General features: G+C 40.3%; 1 protein-coding gene across 7 annotated transcripts in view; it reads right to left on the bottom strand.

The window, feature by feature from the left end:
• The window catches only part of SLC35F5 (solute carrier family 35 member F5), a 63,627-nt gene extending 40,439 nt beyond the window's left edge, over window positions 1-23,188 (bottom strand). For 2 of the 7 annotated variants that reach the window (XM_053276357.1, XM_053276412.1), the window contains exons 1-7: window positions 23,042-23,116; window positions 16,777-16,849; window positions 12,357-12,498; window positions 10,291-10,434; window positions 5,494-5,556; window positions 2,961-3,042; window positions 1,155-1,345 (exon numbers count right to left, since the gene is read on the bottom strand). In XM_053276357.1, coding sequence (XP_053132332.1) covers window positions 1,155-1,345; window positions 2,961-3,042; window positions 5,494-5,556; window positions 10,291-10,434; window positions 12,357-12,498; window positions 16,777-16,849; window positions 23,042-23,105 — 759 coding nt within the window. In that variant the 5' untranslated portion in view covers window positions 23,106-23,116. The other 5 variants (XM_053276404.1, XM_053276395.1, XM_053276377.1 and 2 more) reach the window with 5 other exon arrangements.
• Between the last annotated feature and the right edge of the window lie 499 nt (window positions 23,189-23,687).

Here is a 23,687-nt window from a genome sequence, read left to right as displayed (position 1 = left end):
AGATAAGAGGACAGCTTTTCCCAGGGACCTACAAAGACACACACTCTCTCTGCACAGCCTTACGAGGCAAGAGCTCCATCCTCACAAGGAGCCATTAAACTAAATATGGGTGAAGCCTGGCTCACAGCACAGTGCGGATGGAGGTGGATGCAATTTTCACACCTCTCCCCTCCCTGCAAAAACCCTTTTTGCATCCAGGAATATCTGTGAGGGCTGCACAGCCATTGTCAGTAGCCACTCCTGGGTTCTGGAACACACTCCCCATAAAAATACAAGGTTTGTCATCCTTAAAAGCATTTAAGGGAGCCATAAAGTCTCAGGGTTTTTTGTGTGTTTTTAAATTATTGTAATAGGGTTTTATGTCAAAATTTTATACTTTTAACTATTTTCATTGTTTTTAATTATGGTTGTGAACTGCCTGGAGCCATTTGGGTACAATAAATTTTTTTTAAAAAAGTTATATCTACCCATTCACGTCAACTTGAGACACATGCAATGCAAATAATGTTTAATAAACTAAATATATAACTTTTCAAGTGTTGTATTGCAAAAATAAAAGGTCTACTGCATATTATATTCTAGAAAGTATCTTTAAACTAATTTAATTTAGACATATTATGGAATTATTATAGCTGCAAGTATTAAGATGTCCAACAGCAGTCAGTTAAGCTGAGAAATGGAGTTGGGAATTACATGTTTTTACATTTTTACTTTTTTGTGAACCTGCTTTGATTCTTTAAATTACTAACAGGAAATGAAACAGATTAATTCTGAAAAGATTATTGCTTCTACTTTGAAGGAAAAAAAATATGGTGATCAATCTGCTATTTTGGAAATACTCCTCTAAGCATATTAGCTCAGGAGTGCCTCCGACATGCTGTGAATTTGGTATGTATGGTATTGGGCTGTAAACACAGAAGTTATTAAGGATACGCACACACACACCCCTCATCAGTCTTCTTCGGCACATAAATAGGCTAAAAATTATGTCTGTACTCAAAATGGCTATTCTATTTTCAATATCAAGCAGCAGTAGCTGCTTTTTTTTTTTTAAACACACACACACACACACAAACTTGGGCTAATGCTTAGTATACAAAATCACAGACCTGTTTTTTATATTTAAAATACTTAATAAAGAATAGGTGACGTACCACAAAGCAAAAGAAAAAGCTGATTTTTGCAACTTGAGATGCAGTAAGCTTCCCAACAGCTTTTAATATTGAATCTTGTTCCTTAACTGTTGGATAAGACATACGAGACAGCTTTGCTTCCAATGCATGGCTTGATGGGAGTTGTCGAATCTCCATAATATTACTGAACCTTACACGAGGCTTTTTGGGAGCTTTAGGAGAGAAAAAGCATGGTTCCAGTATTATACACCTAACTAGCTGAACCAGGCGCAGACCATCTGTGCCTCTAGTCCTCCCGCCGCCAGCTTTCTCTCCCCCCAAGTCCACTTGCCAGTCGTCACTTTCTCCCACCCGCTGCTTTCTCCCCCCCCCCCGGCTGCCACGGCTTTTGTTCTCCCATCCGCTGCCGCCGCTTTTCTCTCCCCTGCATCTGCCTGCCGCTTTCTTCCCCCTCTCCTCCTCCCTCCTCACTCGGCTGGGTCTCTCTCCGGAACTCTCGCAGCGTGTCACGAGAGTACCGCCGCCAAATCCTGGGCACCCATGCCTGCTAAGAGAATTAAATATATAGATACTGGGGGGGGGGACACCACCCAAGATAAGGGTACTGCTCAAATTAAATTTCAGAACTTCTACCCACCTACATTTTACTAGTTTGTATAATGAGCATTACTAGAATTCAAGTGTTGTTAAATGTTAGCAGCAAGAATGCCCCTTTGATGCAAAAGAAAAGCTGAAATGGAAACCTGCAACTTCGTGTTTTCATCTCTATTATACACACTGACTGTATTCAAGAAATGCATCACACATGCTAAAAATTTCTCATCAAAAGACGAATTTCTCATAAGCTCGATGATATGTTTAATAGCACATCCTTGCTTACAAAATATTTGAGCTAGCTTAAGTATGGCTATTACACCATCTTGTGGTTACATTAACAGAAGGCTTGGTAATTACAAGTTATAAACTATTGTCGTAAATTATATTAGCCTATTCCCAATCTTGGGTACTTGTTTCCAAGAGAAATGGGGCTATAGCAATGACAAGGAGCGCCTAAGTTTCAAGTGCACACAGTGCTGTTCAATTTTCATTCCTCAGATCAATATCAAAGGATGAAAATGTAATGCACTATGGAATTTTGTGGCAGCAGTATACCATCCAACAGCAATAGGCTGAATTTCTGTCATATCATGGAATATGTGTGTGTGTGTTTTCCGGGGGGGGGGGCGCAAGGAGGAGTAGGTCATATTGAAAAACACACACACAAGATCGAATTGTGTAAAAATAGCAAGCTGTATTTTCTTAGCAGAAGTTGCCTAAATATACCATATACATTATATTTTTGTTTCATTGAACTTTGTGAATACTAACAAAGCATTGAATTCAGGGAGTTGCATCGTACATTTTAATTCAATGAACTGGAGATGCTTTCATTCATGATAAAACTCTGGCATGAGAGTAACACTCCTTTCATGAGTAGAATTGCCTCCAGATCACAGAATGAAAACTTAAGATACAATTCTGAATCTGAATATCTTTTTCTCAACAGCACGATGGTCAACTACTCATTTTAGTATTTGCTCAGGTCATGAAATCTGAAAACTGATGCTGTTTCAAGGCTTGAACATCAATAGTTTAGCTTTTAATTTTAAAATTTATAGAAGATTGTCTGCATTTTACTATTTTGAATGTTTTATAATTATAATTTAGGACATAAGCGGTGGCATAAAACTCAAATCTTTAGGTACAACAGAAAACGTATCAACTGCTGGCTATCATACCTTCATCATTAAGCAATGTACCAAAAGTTATACAGAAGTATTTACTCACGTTTTTCAGTATCATTATTAGTGCTATTACTTTTTTCATTTGGCAAGTCATGAAACTTGACAGGTACATACAAAGGTTCACTCTGAAATACAGCATAAAAAACGCCCAGTATGATTCATAGTTGCAACCCCAAAATCTACTAAGCTTGCTAACAAATAACTAAATCTAGGTAGTAAGAATCATTCAATGGAAAGAAACAAATGCATTTATGATTTGTTCCTTTGCTCTCAAGCTCAAAGACTTACCATGCATTTGTATTTTTAATTCTAATTATCCTTCTTTTAATTGTATATATATTTTTTGTTTGTTGCTGGTCATAGACGGTAATAAAGAAGTGAACTGAGCATTCTAATTATACATCTTGTAAGTGTAGAGGCCAGGATCCTTAAAAACGGTGAGATACTTTCACATCTCACAGGAACCTTCAAGCTTCATCTTCTCACAATAGCCCTCTCTTCCCCTTCCCAGAAGCCAACCATGAAGACTGAAGGATGCTCTAGTGCTGCTGCACATCATACAGCACAAATAACTGCAGCTTCAATCTTTTGCTGGAGGCAAAATTGGCGAACTCGCATGCAGGCCCAGAAATACTTTAGATGTGTATAAAAAGCTCTTTGGATTCCTGCCAGATTTAACTCTTTAAATCTGTTTAAAAACAGTGCTTAAAAGCTACTAAGAGGCAAATACAATTTACAATAAATCTAAATGGCACTGGTTATCAATTGATAAAACAGTGATTTTTTATTTTTGGAGAGAAAGACATGAAATAAACTAACAGTGAAAAATCTTTTCAACAAATTAAAGCAAACATTAAAACTTTTAATCCAAATAGTTTACAAATACTGAATTTTACCATTTTTTAGGTTGAATATATCTTCTTAAAGACTGGACCTATCTTTTCAAGGTGAATAAGAACTGATGGTTTTAATCTTTTTAAAAAGTTCTTTTTTTACGTGCTGGCTATAATGAGTTTCTTTTTTAAAACTAAAATGAAAACTGACCTTATAACCCTCTTATGAACGGACGCTTTCCTTTTCTTTTGCTAAAACATCATTGCCAGTCATCATCCAGCAGAATAGCTAAGATACTATGGCTTGATAATGAAGACTAGAGACTGGTATGTAATGACTGGTGTCATCTAAAGATCTATTCCGATGACCTTTTACCTGTGTTATGCCTACATGATCTCTGCCATTAGTTCAGAATCAGTACTCTAATTACAAATGACTACCCATCAAAGAACAGAGACATCTAAGTTCTATCTTATACTGATCTGCCCGGTAATATATTTTTGTTAGGTAGTAGGGTATGTGTTTGTGAAACAGTTATATAACAATGAGAAAGGGGCAAATTAAAAAGGAAAGGAACATTGGAAAGAAGAAACAAAGGAGGACTGCTGGTCTTGTTGTAGCAAGCATGAATTGTACCTTTTGTTAAGCAGGGTACACCCTGGTTTGTATTTGAATGGGAGACCACATGTGTGAACACTATGGATATATTCCCCTTAGGGGATGGGGCTGCTCTGGGAAGAGCACCTGCGTGCTTGCACGTAGAAAGTTCCAAGTTCCCTCCCTAGAATCTCCAGATCATGCTGAGAGATCCTCCTGCCTGCAACTTTGGAGAAGTCGCTGCCAGTCTGTGTAGAAAATACTGAGCTAGATGGACCAAATGTCTCACTTGGTATAAGGCAGCTTCCTATGTTCCTAAGTACCTTCTAGTGCTGATTCCAATCAGTACCTGCCCACATACACCAAATGGTCATAACAGATCCTATTTAAAAACAAAAACATGGCAAATACAAACAGTGCAACAAAGAAATGTAAGACCTGGTTATCAGAATGAAGCAAAATCAGATCAATATGTTTTAAGGGTCATGGGAACCAATTAGTATGCACGTCTATTCCCGAATTATATATAATACATTGAAATAAAAATGCATTTATATTCTTGGTAATGTAGATCATTATTTAAATTCATCCATTCTAACATTTGGCTTTGATGATAGCCTAAAGAAAAATCACTGATATAACTAAAGAGAGTTCCCCTTGTGCAAGTTCAGCTTTTCTTCCAGTCAGAAGTTCCAGGAACTTCTGCCTTTAGCACTTTGCTCAAGGCCTGGTTAGTAGCCTGTATAATTTATAACTTGGATATTGGTTGCCTATTTACCTTAATGCTAAAATGGAGTTCTTCATAATAGAGGAAACCAAGCTGTCTATATTAAGTCCTTTAAAGTACATTTCAACCAACCAATAATGAACCTGGACTTTATGCAAACCAGTGACTGAGGAAATGTCCTGACTATATGCCTTTATTATTGAGGTAAAGTATTAATGCATTCTAGTGAATCAGAAACATGTGTGCTCAGATGCCTGCCTTTGTGTGCCTGCCTTTCAAAATCCAGTTTTTAAAATCATATATATGTTCTATTCAGTCTTCTGTGTGTATTTTCATTACAAGCTATTTAAAAATTTAAGACACAGACATTTCATTGCCAACAGAACACTGCTTCCACTTAAGAATAAAGAGAACTTACCAAAGAACTGTTTACAGTATTGTCAGTTGCACAAGCAGTAAAATAACCTTCAGCATCTGCAAACTAATCAGAAATTTAATATTTAAAATTCAACTAATATCTGTGTGCATATTAAAATGCAAAGTATGCTTGGACTTTGATTAGCAGCCAACTCTTTTCAAGACAGTTTTGAATTCAGAAAGGTTGGCCCACTGAGCAAGCCCTCCCCCTTTTCTGCCACCTAGCTCAGAGGTAGGCCAGCATGAGCTGCTGCAGCTTTGTAGAGAAGACCTCACTGATATGAGGCCTATTCCAAGATGATAGAGAAATCCTTTGATGCTACAACCCCTGACATCAAAGGGGACACATGAAAGGTTACCTGTTAAATACCACCTATGAGATTTCCCTATTAATTCTCTTTTCTGGAATAAGCCTCATGGCAGCCTGGAGGTCTGCCCAAGGAAAAAAATAAAATAAAAAATTAACAAGGAGGCAGCCAGCAGCCTCAATGGAACAAATATTAGTCTACCAAGTACAACTGAATTCAAACAAACACATAAATAATTATTTTAATTACTTAAACTAAATTAAAATTGTTCTGTGAATCGTTCCACTTCAAACATCTAGAGAACTCTAACCATTTATACACTAGGAAGTCCTTCAAGCTTCCTTAAAAGATCACAACTTCACAATGTTTACCAAGCTCACTCAGTTTGCCAGCTTGCGTGCACCCCCAGATCAGAAATAGCCATTTTCTCTCTCCCTTTCTCAGACCCTTTCACCTCAAACCTCCATCCCCCTTCCTCAGCACTGCTATATGATTAATGTGTATTATGGGCAGAGAGTCTGCAAACCCATTCAAGGCCTTGAGATTGTTTTAATGAAAGGCAATATACAAATTTAACAATAAATTAATTCATGGGAAGATCATTTTTCAGCTAGTTTGCTAGATGGTAATCCTTGCTTTAAATCACCTTCTTTCCTCCTTCTATACCCCAATACCCCTCAATAAAGCAACTCTTTGTTTTCAAGGGACATTTCTATCTTATTTTCGTCTCCTTCCAGTATACTCATATCACAATAAATTTTCCCTAAGTACTTTAAGGTTAACACAGCTTTTCTCCAGTCTGCGCTCGTTTGAAGCTAATTTTCCCCGCTTGGAGCAAAGTAGTCACAAAGGGTGGTTACTGCTACACATCAGAGCAGACATGGCAACAAACCTCATAAGTAACATTTGGGAAATACAAACCAGAGGTGGGTAGGGATAATTTCTTTGTAACAATAATTCACCCAGCTCTTCTACAGTATTCCAAGCTGCTCTGCCCTGTGATCAGAAGAGGAGAGCTGGTCTTGTGGTAGCAAGCATGACTTATCCCCTTAGCTAAGCAGGTTCCACCCTGGTTGCATATGAGTGGGAGACTAGAAGTGTGATCACTGTAAGATATTACCCTCAGGGGATGGAGCCACTCTGGAAAGAGCAGAAGGTTTCAAGTTCCCTCCCTGGCTTCTCCAAGATAGGGCTGAGAGAGATTCATGTTTGCAACCTTGGAGAAGCCGCTGCCAGTCTGTGAAGACAATTCTGAGCTAGATGGACCAATGGTCTGACTACTGAGTACTATATGGCAGCTTCCTATGTAAGACCCACAGCAGACGGGAATAGGAAGAAAGCTTCTCATCCACAAAGTATCTCCAGGAGAGGATTTCCCTCATTTGGAAAGGACTGTAGAGTTCACAAAGGACTGTACAGTTTATAGACCCTGTTAATCTAGAAAGTTGTCTCCTTTTTCAGCTGAGAGAGATCAGTATCCAGCTCACTGTAAAGAGCAATAAACTATGTATTGCTGAAACAAATGTGTTTGCTACCTCACTCTCAGTTCCTAGATGAGATACAGAAAGAATGAGAGTTGGGTTAAGGATGAATTCAGCACAACTATATTTTAACAATAAGAACAAGCTGTTCTAGTAAGAACTAATCAGCCTACTTTCCTTTCACAGTCTCTACAAATGGACTAAATTTGGTTCAAATCGAGGTCCACAAGTTAGATCGCTTGCACCTCAAATGTTCATGCATCCATCATCTTGGATTGGAGTGGATGACATCATCACGAACTACACCATTGGAGCATTCCTATGTGTCCATACAGCTGTAGCAAATCTGTTTGTTTATTTATTTATTTATCAAATTTATACCCTGCCCAAACTTACGTCTCTGGGCAGCTAACAACAATTAAAACACATATAAAAGTTAAAACAGTTCAACATATAACACCACATATAAAAGTTAAAAACAATACAATAATTTAAAAACCATAAAATTAAACAAACAGTATTTTTTTAAAACCTGAGAAAGCTTGCATTAAAAAAATTGGTTTTCAAATTTTTTAAAAAATTGCCAGAGATGGGGAGGATCGTAACTCAGCAGGGAGCACATTCCACAATTTCAGGGCAGCAACTGAGAACGCTCCTCTCTGTGTGACCACCAAACGAGTTGGCGGTAACTGGAGACGGACCTCCTCAGATGACCTCAATGGGCAGTGGGGTTCGTAACGAAGAAGGTGCTCTCTTAAATACCCAGGACCTAAGCCATTTAGGGCTTTATAAGTTATAACTAGCACTTTGTATTTTGCCCAGAAACCTACTGGCAGTCAGTGTAACTCCATCAGCAACAGATTAACGTGGTCTCTCTGAGATGAGCCAGAGACCAACCTGGCTGCCTCATTCTGAACCAATTGAAGTTTCCGGACTACGTACAAAGGCAGCTCCAAGTAGGGCATTAAAGAAGTCAAGTCTGGAGGTTACCAACAAATATACCACTGTTTTGAGGTCACTGATCTCGAGAAATGGGCGCAGCTGGCATATCAGCTGATAGAAAGTTCCCCTGGCCACCGCCTCAACCTGAAAAACCAAGAAGAGGTGTGGATCCAGGAGTACTCCCAGACTGCGGACCTGTTCCTTTTGGGGAAATGTGACCCCATCTAGAACAGGTAGATCAAAATTGTTTCTGGAGTTCTGAACCCGCACAATAAGTACCTCCATCTTATCTGGATTCAGCTTCAGTTTATTCTCCCTCATCCAGCCCATTACTGCTTCCAGGCAGGCATTTAGGGAGGATATGTCATCTCCTGAAAAGGTTGACACGGAGAAGTAGATCTGGGCGTAGAAGTAGATCTCACCCAGCTCCAAATACCCTGATGATCTCTCCCAGCGGTTTCATATAGATGTTAAAAAGCACTGGAGAGAGTATGAGCCTTGATGGACACCATACTTAAGCTCAGATTTTGAAGAACAACAATCTCCAATCGACACCATCTGGAACCTGTCCGAGAGGTAGGAGCGGAACCACTGTAAAACAGTGCCTCCCATCCCCAACTCCCTCCGACGTTCCAGAAGGATACTATAGTCGATAGTATCGAAAGCTGCTGAGAGGTCCAAAAGGACCAACAGGGTCACACTTCCTCTGTCAGTTCCCAATTGGAGATCATCCCATCAGGCCGACCAAGGCAGTCTCCACCCCATAGCCCACCCAAAAACCAGTTTGAAATGGGTCTAGATAATCAGTTTCCTCCAAGACCGTCTGGAGCTGAGAGGCTACCACCCTCTTAAATTTGGTTCAAATAGGTTACACTGTCCAAACGTTAGTGCACTTGTGCCTCAAAAGTTTATGTGTCTGCCATCTTGGATACCAGTGAATGACATTGTCAAAATCTACGCTGCTGAGGTTTCCCTATGTGTCCCTACAGCTGTACCAAATTTGGTTCTAATCAGTTAAGCAGTTTACAAGTTATCCCACTTGTGCCTCAAAAGTTTACATGTCCTCCATCTTAAATTGGGGTTGCTTACATCATCACCAACTACACCACTCAGGTGTCTCTATGTGTCCCTACAGCTGCAGCAATTTTGGTTCAAACTGGTTAAGTGGTTCACAAGTTAGCCCACTTGCGCCTCCAAAGTTTACACGTCCACCATCCTGAATTGGTATGGATGACATCATCACAAACTATGCCATTAAAGTGTCCTTTGTGTCACTCACTGTAAATGTACCCAATTTGGTTCAAAAGGATTAGACAGTCCACAAATTAGCCCACTTGCGCCTCAGAAGTTCATGTGGGTGCCATCTTGAATTGGAGTGGATGACATCACCATACCATTTGGGCATCCCTATGTGTCCCTACAGCTGTAGCAAATTTGGCTCAAATCAGTTAAGCGGTTCACAAGTTAGCCCACTTGCGCCTCAAAAGTTTATGCATCCACCATCTTGGACTGGGGTGGATGACATCATCACAAACTATGCCGTTGAGGTGTCCCTATGTGTCCCTACAACTGTACCTGATTTGGTTCATATTGGTCCAGGCATTGTGAAGAGATGGAGGGGCACATGGACGCAATGCTGGGTGATCTCATAAGCCTACTGGAAAATAGGCTAAAAACTGTATAGAATCTTTGTAGAGCAATTTAAGAAGAATAACTCTAAAGAGACATTTACTGACACATCTTTTTAATTGGCTAATAGGAATATTTCAAAGAGGCAGATCGTAGCAAAAAAAGATAAACCACATGTCCAAGCCCTGATTCCAGGCATGAATTAAATTTTATATCATTTATTCCATTTCAATTCTACCAAGAAGCATTACGGATGTAATTACCACTTCTGTTTATGCAGTGATTCACTTTGAAATGTTAGAGTAATGAAAGCATTATTTCACTAAATGAACATCTGGGGGTTAGTTTATGTGGGCCTTTTCTTCCAACATACGCTTTGATTTTGTGTAATTTGCAGAAACCACAATGTTGATAACATTATTAAACTGAAAGACTTACAAAAGCTGCATGCCTGCCACGAAGCCCACGTGTGCATTGTTGCCTCCACGGTTTCCAAACAAGAAATCCCAAAAGGTAAAGAACAAACATCGATGTTTTTGCAAATGTACTGAAAAACGGTTTCTTGTATGTGGTAAAAACATACTGCAAATGAGGAGGTTGGGGAAAGAAGGAGGAAGGATGAAAGAAAGAAACATTATCATCACTGACAAATTAAGGCATGATATACTACTAAAATAATTTTGCTGCTCAGCTTTTTGGTACTAGTAGTAAACGACTTGAATCACAGGCAGTAGATAATCATTCATACACAGCAGAACTGGAAACCAAACAAGGAAAAGCTAGGTTTACTGGTGAGGGAAGAGGGCACAGGTTTTAAATACAAGCATGGGGAACACTTAGATTTTGAATGCAGTTGTCCTGCTCTGTGGCCAAAAGTGTAGAGGTGAAAGTGCCCCAGAACACAGATGTATGTATTGGTAAGAGTTTCTGGACACTCTGGGCAGCATCCAAACTAGTTTTGTGCCCACATAAATTATGTTGCGCTAGTTCAAGGATGTAGCACAAGGTCATGGCAAGAAGACTGTAGCCCAGACTAGTAACTGATACTGCACAATGTGATGTACTAGCCAACTATTGTGCAACGCACCCTACTACCTCTTCCATATATATACCCCCACAAAGGTTCCTCTTTGCCTAGCAATTAGGCAACATGACAGAGCACTGTGGCGACAAAGACCTTCTACGAGCATCACCATGGATGCTACTCTCTGGTAAGACAATTGTTTTTACTTTAATCAGCTATCAGCTGAATTGTTTTTACTTTCATCAGAACTGAAAAATAGCTGCCCCACTGAGAACTACTCCCAGGTATTAGTCTTCCCACTTGTGTTTTAACAACCATTCAAGAGAAGCAGCTGGATAAAAGTCATGTGTAGTCAGAGCTAGTGCAGAGGACAGATTCTCCATATAATTTCCCTTCTAGGGTTGTTACAATAAAAATAGAATATCCCTATGTACACTATCCTGCACTCCTCAGAGGAAAGATAAGTTCATAAATTAAAATATTATGATACCTGTGTCTTATAAAGCTTGAGATCTACACTAGATTTGATACATTCTGTTCTCAGGTCCGACTCATCTGACCTTTTTTGCGGGATGCCCATTTTATAGCACTTTACTATCCATGTTAAAGACATACATTGTTGGAACCAAAGCTGAGAGATGACACAGGTCCTAATAATCTGAACACATCATTTCTCTGAAATCAAGCCCTTCAGCAGAAAGACACCACGGATATAGTAGCAACTCAACAATATACAAAGTCAATGCAGAAGAATTATGGGTTCTCTTATTTCATGAAGAATACTTCATATTTGTACTTTAATATTAGGAGAGTAGGATGACTCTACAAACCTTCCTGGCCTGGGAAAAATCTTGTTTTTCCCAGGACTCCACAAGCCATCCTGGCCCCAACTATATAGAAACCTGCTTCATCACATCATAGTGCATTTGTATCCAGATAAAAAGAAGCTCTTCATTCCCAACATTCTATTTATTCTCACTGCATTTGCAAGATTAATTGTATTTAACTACAATTCAAAATGACATAAATCCTCTGAAGGCCTCAAGCTGGATAAAAAAATGCAGCCAGTCAGGAATGAAGGTGCTTAACCAATACCAGCCCATCCAGTTCTAGTAAGCAAGAACAAAATTACTGTACACATTCATGGTAATAAATTTAATTGCTCCATGGGAGGGGTGTAACTATAATTGAGCGGATGGGTTCAAAGAACCCAGGGCTCCCAGCTCCTGAGGGACCCACAGTTCCCCCTCCCTACTCCTCATTATCTCCCTTACTCCGAGGGGCCGCCAGGGAGAGGGGCAAACAAGGGGCCCCTCTCCCCTAGCTATGCCCCTGCTCTGTGGTAGTTTGCAGCATTAGGCATCATAAAGTTTAAATGTACATTTACAATGAAGAAAGTCTCCTTGGGTACAATGCAGCTTCCTGCTAGGTAAGTGTGCATATGACTGAAGCTGCAATATCACTATAACACAACACTTACCGAAGAGAGTTCAGAAGAAGCAACCCATATCACATCAACCAGGAGAAGAATGACAATTCCAAGAGCCATTCGTCTACGCTGACTGGGAGAACTGTTCTGCGAGTTCATCCGGTTCATGATAAAAAGCCACACCATTTGTAACCTATCGTACAATACCAGTACAAATTAGAATATGCAGCAACAGGCTTTATGCTGGAGAAACAGAGTGGGCAAGAAATTCAAACTGTAGCTAAAATGTGAACTACTAGCCAATCTGTATAATGTGAAAGAGAAAATGGGAAGCAATTTGAATTTATTCTATAGAAAGATTTTTCAAAACTGACGTTACAACAAATATTAGCAGAAATAAAGTTATATTCCTTTGAGCAAGACTGTTTTATCTGTGGTGAGTTAATACACTGCTAGGGTTATTGGTCCAAGAGATAGTGGAAGAGAGCGATTTGTGCATATTGGCATTTAAGCAAATCCCATTAACTCCCGTGTGGCTAACAACTCGGCTGCTAAAGACTTATTTCAAAACTAGACTTATACTGCACACAAGGAGAGAGCAGAAGTGCTCGACTATATGGTGAAATAACAGTCACATATTTAATATATCAATTTGTTAGAACTATAACAAATAAAATTTATACTAAACATACTATATTAAAACACACACTAATTGCTAGTGAGCCAGTGAAATAACTGCTTAATTAACTACTTAATTAATCCCAGGCAGAATATAGAGTGGCACTGTAATGAAAATTAACATTTCCATCAGGAACATTTTGTATCTCACTAAAACAGAAAATCAAGGCTGCTTCTATCTCACTGTAGTTAATAGGATGTAAACGCAGCCTTATGATGCACAGAATAGAAGCCCACACCAGTTTCTTTAGAAACTGCACAGTACCTAGTGACCAAGCTAAACATGACATAAGGGACACATGAAACATCTCCCAAAGACTCATCCTCCCCACTCCCAACTTCAATACAGCCATAGGGAGCACAAGTGGTGTTCTGAGTTTGCAGTGACAAGGAAATAGTGGGACTGCTCAAACACAGAGACACCCACACAACCATTTTCATACCTGTTCAGTAACCATTTAAAGTGAAAATAATGGCTGGACTCTGATGAGGTTCATGCTATCACGTTAAACTGTAAACTCCTGGCCGGCGGGGGTGGGGAATGATAATGAGGATTAAAATAGAAGACTATGCCTTTCTAACTTTGCCACCAGGCCTTGTTTGCCAATTGAACTTGCAAATGCTCACCAATTCTACAATCAAGGTATTCCCCATTTTTGAGTTTTTGCACTCACGTAGGTTGTAGCCAGATGCACTTCAGGGCGCTCCAGAGCCTCCTGCCTGATTTTCTTATCCTGAATTGCTTAATCTCCACATAACAGCAGAGACTTGCTCATTAAGCAGGTGACTGTTTAATTTCTCCTTTTCTACTGGGGAAGTCTCACTGGCAAATTTCATAATGGCTTCTAAGAGAGGAAGAAAGAAATTTCAGCCTCTTCCTACTTGCCACCGCCATCCTCTCCTCCAGGAAAGTTTTCAGAGGGAGAAGGAGAAGGAGCTCTTATGATGTTTCTTAAGACTATGTGTGATGAGTTAAAATCAAACTTAAAAAACATTACAGCTTCGATTACTTCATTTCAAGCTTCTGTTGATACTATTACCACCAGATTTGGGATGTTGGAAGGTAAAATCTCTCAATTAGAAGATAAAATTTCCTCTGTTGATTCTGCTTGGGATGCATGACAGGTGGTCAATAAGAGCCTGCAAACCAGGGTGCGCACCCTGGAATTAGAATCTTGCCATTTGAATCTGCGTATTTTGGGGATTCCTGAACATTTGGGAAAGACTGACAATTTACTTCATTAAGGAGTTCCTTTGCAAAATATTTTCCCTGCCTGAGGAGTATGAGTTGGAAATCGAAAGAGCTTATTGTATTTCTACTCCTCCCTCACATATCACCAACAAGCCTCATCCATTTATCATAATGTTTTTCAAATCTATGGTTAAACAAGATCTTTTAAGGCATGCCCGAAAGGAAAGGAGTTAATATGGGATAACTCTTCAATCATGTTTTCCCCAGATTTTCCTAAAGAAATGGCTGATAAATGTCATTCCTTTCAGAAACCATGTCAATTGGCTAGAGAGAGAAATCTGCAATATCATGTTTGCTTCCCAGCTGTGTTTTGCATTTAATTTGAAAATAAATTAAAATCTTTCCAAGATTCCGTAGCTGCTGAGAAGCACCTAGTTAGACTGAATCCTGCAGGAGCATAGTAACTGTTTTGACTATTCTCGCCTATTCATATCTGAACATCTGCCAGTGGACTCTTATCTTTAGATATTTCTTGGTATATCTGTGTAATGCAGTTCAATGTCTTTGTACTGTTTTGCAGTCTTCATACTGATTTTAATTGCTTCTTGCAGGGGGTCGACCCAAGTGAGCTGTGAGCGAAGATTACCATGCTAGACCTGGGAGTGAAAATGGGTTTTTTCTTGGGGTTCCCCCACCCCAATCTTCTCATTTGTTGTTATTGTTTTCCTCTACACTTATTGGGTTAACTGGCACTGGTATTGTGTTAAGTTTTGCCTATTAATAATTATTTTATAGAGTATTAGCACCCTATTAAGCTCTATTCATTTACCTCTTTATTCTCGCATACATTTATCATTTTCTATGAGCCAGTTCAGTCAATCACAATTTTGTTGTGATTTTGTCATTAATTGAGTATGGCAGTTAGGGGTATGCAAACAGGTTTGAAACCAACTGGTTTGAAGTCAAACTGGATTGGTTTGAAGGCTTGGTTCAGCTCGACCCTGGACTGAACCCATTCGGGGGGTCTGCAAACATTTTTAGGTAATTTTTAAAAAAACCCTATCACCTCGGATGTGTGTGTGTGTGTGTTCCTCCAAGGTGGTTGTGGGGGTCTGCAGAGGTTCCCCCTCCCCGCCGACCTCCTTGCCTTCCAAAACCGGCCGGTTCCCCTGGGCATTCCCCTGGCATGATGAACATTTTTGAGGCAATGGATCTCTGAATGGCCTGGGTCATGCCGAACGGGATGGTTTTGGAAGGCAGGAAAGCCGGTGTGGGGAAGGGGAACCTCCATGGACCCCCCCCCTCCTGCCACCTTGGAGAACCCCCCCTCCCAGGAGGTAAATTTTAAGAATTTTTTTTTAAAATTTCAAATCTAAAGATCTTTGCAAACCCCCTGGATCAGACCAAACTGGGCGGGGGGGTGTTCAAGGGGGTGCTGAACCAAACTGGCCCAGTCCGGTTTGGACTCGAACCAGACCAGCCGGTTCCATGCACAAACCTAATGGCGGTTTCCATGGCTACTTGGAATGTGAAGGGTCTGAGTCAGCCTTCGAAGCTCCACCAGGTTGGGGGAAATGGCTATTGAGGTTGCTTTTCTTTCTTTCTTTCCTTCTTTTTACAAGAAACCCATATTTTGCCAGTTGATAAATTGCTTTTGCAACGGGCATGGGTGGGGAACGTCTATGTTAGTGGTAATTCTAATAGGGTGAGAGATGTCACTATTTTAATTCACAACCTTCTAAATTAATTGTTGAACAGGAAACAACAGGTGATGAAAGTCTCTTTCTTATTGTTAGTATGGGTGGTCAATGTTTGGCATTAATGAATTAGTATGGTCCAGTCACAGATTCCCCAGAATTAATACACAGCTGTTGTGAACATTTACATACTTTGGCATTTGATCACTTGATTATTGAAGGGGATTTGAATCAAACTCTTGATCCACTTCTTGACCATAATAATGCCCCCACTCCCCACAACTAGGTTACACTCTTAAACCCATACCACACTGAAGGCCTATATGTTAGATTTTAATTTAGTAGATATATGGAGACTTCTTAAACCTTCTCAATGGATTAAGATTACCTTTATTCTTCTATTTATAAAAATTATTTAGGTTGGATTATTTTTTGATGTCTCAAGCAAGTAACATTGACGCCATAGCAATCTCAGATCATGCCTGTTAAGTTGTTTGTTTGTCTGAAAGGTTGTTCCAGTACTTCATTTAGGTGGTATATGAATACATTCTTGATTAATGATATGAAATTTACTAGACAAATGGAACAGGAGATACCTGCCATACTTGGTAGAGCGGTCAGAACCTTGGGCAGAAGGATGAAGTATGGCGGACTAAACCAACAACAGGTCTGGCCAGTGGACCCCCTCGGCCCCAACATCTTGTGGAACCATGTTGGACCAAGCTACCCAGACGAATCACCAGGAGTACCGATGCCTTGCCTTGCAGCAAGCCGATGCCATTTTCCCCCAGGCGGATGACTAGTACATGTGTTGGTCCCAGCATCGTACTCATGTACTTGTCCAGCAGCAGAAGGAAAGGTTCCACACTTGAAAATTGCTATGCCATTGTACAGTTTTTCTTACCTTTTGGACTTTATTGGTGTCAGACAGCCAAATCCCATGGAACATGGTTTTGATGCATGTGTCTGGGCATTTTCTGTAAAAAGTCAAGAAGAAACTAATGCTTAGCAACTCTGCTACTTTGCCACATTCATAAGGTTATAATGTTCGTTATCATACCCCTTCCATAAATCTGGCCAAGATTCCTTAAATTTAAGCAAAAAATGCAATTCAGTAGACAATAAAGGTTTTTTTAAATTATAGAAATGGTTCAGGCATATAGAAGCATTTCAGTTATACACCAGCTGTTTAAATTGTTACAACGCTTTTTAAATACAAGTAGCAATATACATGTATGTAAGAGAATCATATACTTTGCTTGCCATTGTAAGAGATTTTTAGATGCCCCCAAACTCCCCACAGTCAGGAATAAATGGGGATCCCAAAATCTCCCACGTTAACAGAGACTGTGGATTCTTTTGATGGTCTTGGCTATCAAGACTCTCTCTCTCTCATTTTAGACAAAACCATTTCCACTACTGAAAAAACAAGTTACTTTTTCAGGTAGTTTGTCTCTTTGGCAAGGAAAGTTTCTTTTCAGTCACAGTCCAAATAACTAAGCCTGAGCAACTAAATTACCACATGCATGCAACACAATACTTCCCCATGCATATTTTTTCATCCATTAGCACAAAGGATGTTATAAATTTTTCCCATTCAAAGCAAATAATTGATTTCACTACATAATTAACAAAACCCAACAGAAGATATTATCTACTTTTATCACAAATTAGAAACTGGTTGTTTTGTATGTAACTTCTCAATTATTATAAAACTGAAGTTCTCAGCGATCAGGTTCCAGTTTGAAAGCAACTAAGTGCAAAGGTTTTAACCTTCATTTTATACAGTTACTTCAGAAAAAAAGACTGATATTAGTGTCTATTTTATAACAGAACTTGACATCAAATATTGCTAACTGACCCACAGTCTTCAAAACATGCAGAATTCTTCTTTTTGCTAGTTATCTCTGTCAATGTTGTGTTATGTAATGACACCACAGAAGTCAGGAGGGACACACACAATTAAGTCACCATGGAAATTGGCTAAAGAATTTTGCAGCCTTCCCTACTTAAAGAAACATTTATTAAAATTGCCAAGATACTTCACTGCATATTGCTCCAAGGGTTTTCCATTCCGTATCCTATGGCTCATTAAAAAAAAAAAAAAAGTCAAGCCAAGAATGAAGGCCATACTATTTTACTTTTTGAGTGACAAGGTTTTAAACCATTCTGTACAAAGACTGAATATATTTCTAATTCCTAGGCACTATTGCATTTTTATGAATCTGAGAGATCAGGCAATGGGGATTTTTCCAGTGCCAATTCTGTGGGTGTAATAAGCAAAACAAAGGTTTACCAAATGAAGTATAATCCAAATTTATGATAGATGATCATAATCTTTCTAATTAAGAGATGCATATGGATAGTTCAAAATATCATCATAGTCATAGCTACTAGAACTCAAGTCTCTAAACTAAATGTATAATAGTTTTAAAAGCATGATTTTATTTTCCAAAGCCTCAAGCTCAACACTCAAACCATGCCATAGCTGCCCACATAAAGTTACACTGTGTACAGCTGCATTACAAGTATAATATGTTCAAACAATCTGAACTGATGCAAAGTCTTTATAGATCAATGCCTACCTGAATATATAATTTGTGTGTGTGTGTGTGTGTGTGTGTGTGTGTGTGTGTGTGTGGTGGCAATGGTGCAATGTTACTGGTATACTTGGCTTCAAATGTCTATACAGTAAGAAATACTAAGATTATTAATTATTATTTATACAGCATTATCTGTATGCATGGCAGTTAACACAGAATAAGAAGGAAGTCCCAAAGAAACTCATAATATTAAAAAGAGCCAACAGTGGAAAGGAAAAGTTGAGGCAGAGGAATCCTGGGGAAGAATATGTCATTATTTCATGTTCATGTACATAAGTGTAATTATAGCATTACTATACCAAGGCCAATGAATGGGACCTTGATGTCTTGCTTCTCCTGCTACAGCAATCAGGTGAAAATGACTCCATGAAGACACTAATCTCTGAAGCAAGGAGCCAAGTATTAGTTGGTCTTTGCCAGTCAATGCAGGAGTCTTTGGTACCTCACCTCAAATATTAATTTATATTGTATTAAATAAAATCCACTGTCTGGATCTAACATACTATGTCACTAGCAAAAAGCCAACCAAGTTTGACCAGCAAGGGAAAGTGTTATTTTCCCTGCTCCCTCTATTCCCTACTCTCCAAGCCATCAAAGCCATTGCCTTAAACATAGTGCAGTAGACAAAAGTTCACTTGGACCAAAGACTTATCTGGAGTCTGGGAGCGGGTGTTGCTTGGAACATGGTATGTTGGATAATGAAATGGATGGGATTTGGCGGTTAGTGAGTGGTGGGGTTTTTTGTTGTTGTTTGTTATGATTGAAGGAGCTGGGCTAAGCAAGGAGGGTGGTTTAGATCTTTAGGTCACGTAGGGTTAAGAACCAGTTAGAAGGTAAATGTTCGTAAGATAAAAATATACCTGAATAAGCGTAACAGTTTCACTTGGGGATACTTGGTATGTTTGTTTTTTTCACAATAAAACAGGTAATCATAATACCTGGTATAATCTCCTAAGACCCACGTATCTTCAAGGTCTGAAGAACTGCCCCAAAGTCAGTGGCGACCCTTTGTGACCCTGCAGCTTTCTTGAGAAGATAGTGGTGCAGGAGGGTCATGCTTTCCTGTGGTGTTCCAACTGGGAGTGTTTGAGCCACCCCAATGCCTGAAATGCTGGACAGAATTTGCCCGTACTGTAAAACTGCTGTTTTACAGTATTGTAAAAAAGTGCTACTGTTATCCCATCAGCTGTCAGGAATGACAGCAATTCACAAACATAGAAAAAAAGTGAATGGATCAAAGCTGCTCCATTTCCTTGCTGGCCCCAGCCCCCAGCCAAGAAGAATCAAACTTGCTCTAATTGGGTAGTCTCATTCTGGCATCTTTATATACAGCCTTAACTTTGGAGAGTGGGGCACAACATTAGGAACTGGCTTCTCTATATAGATATACCCAGTTTCCTTTAAATGTGAAAACATTTTGGACTACAGAAAAATTAAAGTCTTTGTATGACAAATGACAAAGTTTCATCACACTATAGAGTTTATATACATCTCCTGTCTGGAAAAAATCAAGTAAACAGGATAGCTGTTTTATTACTGGAAATGGACAAAAGGGGTGACACCACGTCCACGCCAACTGGAAAAGGATGAACTGAATGGTAATATTGCACAAAAGAGGTCCCAATGTTTTGAGGGGAAACCTTTTCTTTGGGTGGAAGTATACAAAAATAAAAATGCAAACTTCTGTCCAGCAGGTAGCATATTTTATTATCTGTTGTATTTGGTTCTCTGATTAGTTTTTACATTTCTTACTGTTTTATAATGCTGTGATTTTGTTTTTATTATGACTATAATGGTAATTATATATTGTTACCATTAGCTTTTTATTCTTATTTATTGATTTGATTGATTTATATTATTATTCCCCTGAAATAAGCCCATAAGAAATAAGTTTTTCTTTGAAATATGTTTGGATCTTGCTTGAATAAACTACTATATGGTTTCTTCCTTTCTTCCTTTCTTAGACACTGAGATGGAGCTTGATGATTCCCAGGCACCAGCTTGCCATGGTCCCTGGAAATATAAGCATGGACCCTAAGCCAGACAATGGATGGACATGGCCAGGAGGAGGAGCAAGCAAGCTTCCTCCAGATGTTGCTGAACTAATGCTTTTGGATGAAAGTATTGTTTTTACTGCTGCTGCTTTGTGTTATGTATTTTTTTTAATGGATTATTAAATTTTAAATAGAGAAATTATTATTTTTATATTTATATTATCTGTACTTTTGTTTTTAATTATGCATTATTTTAATTATACTGTAAACTGCTTTGAGATTATGTTAATAAAAAGTGGTATATAAATTGAACAACAAATGAATAAAATAAAATAAAGATGTAGGAAGGAGGTTGTCCCCTCCTCCTCCTGGTTGTAAGTCAGATGGCTGTGACAAGGAGGAGGAGTGAGTAAGTACACACACAGATCCACACCCGGAGTGGAAGGCATTGCTGGGGATGAACAGTGAGTTCCCTCCATGGAACAGAGGGCAACCTTGCTCCTAATGTTTTGGACTGGCTCCTAGAGCCAAAGAAAATTTGTTGAGGCTTGCTAAGAATACCAGATATGGGTGATTCAGTAAAAGGTAGGCGCCTATGTTCAGTTTGGGGCCATGCCTTGGTTAGTGCATGCCTGTCCCACAAACCAGACAGATATGCATTGGAAAGTGGTGAGGAGGAGAGATCATCAACAGAGAACCTTCTCTCAAAATAATCTAGCCATGTATAAATGAATCCTACATGGCTTCTACTAACTCCACCTCCTTCTAATTCGAAGCTGACCTATCTCGATCACCCCCAGTCTGCTGGTACCTCCTCCTTGCCCGTAGGTGCTCTGGTTTTCCACCCATAACAGTCCCAATTTTCAGCACTTCCACAATCAGTACATAGATGGTACCAGCAGAGTGGGAAAAGAAGCACACACGGCATGACCAAAATACAAACATAAGAATAGCCTCAATCCTGTACAAATCCCCTATCTTCTTGAAAACAACACTGGAACAATAATTTATAATAGCAACAAGGTTTGTGTTTCAAACCCTGGAACAGGCATGGAATAAAAATAATTTGAGTGTAAAATTAAGACAGGGTCCTGTTGCTATTTATACAGCACAATCAGGTTACAAGATTATGCACACTTACATAGGCAAAAACAAACAGATCCCTACCCGCACAGAACTAACAACTGCAAAGAAATTTGGGGAACACCCTAAGTTAAGAGCAGCCTTGCTGGATCAAACCAGGAGCCATTCTAGTTCAGTATCCTAGAGGAGAGCTGGTCTTGTTGTAGCAAGCATGACTTGTCCCCTTAGGTAAGCAGGGTCCACCCTGGTTGCATATGCATAGAAGTGTGAGAACTGTAAGAACATAGGAAGCTGTCATATACTGAGTCAGACCATTGGTCTATCTAGCTCAGTATTGACTTCACAGACTGGCAGCAGCTTCTCCAAGGTTGCAGGCAGGAATCTCTCTCAGCCCTATCTTGGAGAAGCCAGGGAGGAAACTTGAAACCTTCTGCTCTCCCCAGAGGGGCTCCATCCCCTGAGGGGAATATCTTATAATGCTCACACTTCCGTCTCGCATTCATATGCAATCAGGGTGGACCCTGCTTACCTAAGGGACAAGTCATGCTTTCTACCACAAGACCAGCTCTCCTTGCTAAGGATATTACCCTCAGGGGATAGAGCCGCTCTGGGAAGAATGAATGCATCCTCTTCTTCCAAAACCAGTTAAGCTAGTGGCCATCATCACTTCATCTTGTAGTAGTGATTTCGATGGATGAATTTACACACTTTACTGAGCGGGGAGAGAGTGGAAAGAAGAGGAAATGAAATATTTTTGCTTTTGGAAAAAGAGAATCCTGAACATACACATACATAGGAGTTGTGAGTGGGCAGGAGAGCCAGGCGCTTTTCATACCACCTAACAGGACGAAAGAGAGCGTGGCTTCCCCCGCCCACACCCTTGGTTGCCAAACAGGAAGCGCAGCCAGAGGATAAAGCAAAACACACACGTCGCCAACCCTGCATACCCTGTGACCCTCACAGGGGGGTAGGCTATTTACATCCTGTGCCACGCACGTGTGGCATATGCCCGGCCCGCACACACAGTATTTATCATTAGCGTGAGGTGGAATAAAAGTCACTAAGAGAGCAAAGCAATCCTACGCATGCACGTTTGCTCTGAAGTCCGCCCCAATGTTTACACTGCACAAGGGCGAGACTATTCCACCCTCCACCCACCCCGAGGGGTGTGGGCACTGGGCAGAATCTCCTTGCTTCCGTCCCCACCCCGGTCCTGCCCCAATGCCTCCCTCCCAAAGTCACTTTAAAAGGAGCTTCATGTCTTAGGCAGGCGGCGGCGGCTGTCGCTGCCTTCGCATATATTCCTGGCTAGAGAGATCGGCAGGGAGGAAGGCTCAAGCAAGGTACGCGCGCAGCCCGACTGTAGCAGCGCACAAGGGTAGCGCAAGCGGTACCTGTCCTCTTCGCGCGTGCCCGCCGCAGCCCCCTGCCTCGAGATGGTGGCGCGGCCGCCCGCTCCGCTTCCAGAATCACAGCTGACTCGGCTTACTTAGTCCGCTCGCCTGGGCCGAGGTGAATCGATCGCCGAAAGGACCACCCGCCCCGATCGCCATCGATTCGCTCGGCGTTCTAGCCTTCGACCCCGCCTTACCTCCGCCAACGCCTCCCTCGGTTGTTCTCGCGCGCACGCCCTCGCCCTTCCTTCCGCACCTCAACCCTGGAGACAGTACTCTTAACATTCTGTTCCGCGTGGAGGATGGAAAGGGGCGTGGTAGTAGAGGCAGGAGATGTAGGGTGCTGTTCGTGGAGCAAGCCCTAGCCTTCCTCCAAATTGTGATACGTGAATTGGATTTTGTGGAAAACACATAAATGAGTTCAATACGTTAATACAAAAGAATGTTTAGCCGCTGGGAGTTAACTGTTTTGAACAAGGTCTAGAGCCTTGTCGGTTTAGACTCCTGGCGCCCACAGAGCCCTGTGGTTTTCTTGGTAGACTACAGGAGGGTTTTACCATTGCCATCTCCTGCGCAATATGAGATGATGCCCTTCAGCATCTTCCTATTTCGCTGCTGCCGGAAATAGAACATACCAGTGGGGATTTGAACCAGCAACTTCATGCTTACTAAGCAAGTTACTGTTATTTCAAAGTAAACAACTAGGGCTGTCAATGTTTTTTAGTGTCGTAGATCCACTTA

This window comes from Hemicordylus capensis, chromosome 1, assembly GCF_027244095.1.
Source record: "Hemicordylus capensis ecotype Gifberg chromosome 1, rHemCap1.1.pri, whole genome shotgun sequence".
NCBI classification, from domain to species: Eukaryota; Metazoa; Chordata; class Lepidosauria; order Squamata; family Cordylidae; genus Hemicordylus; species Hemicordylus capensis.
Note: the sequence above shows the minus strand (reverse complement) of the source record. Positions and strands in the feature narration are given on the sequence as shown.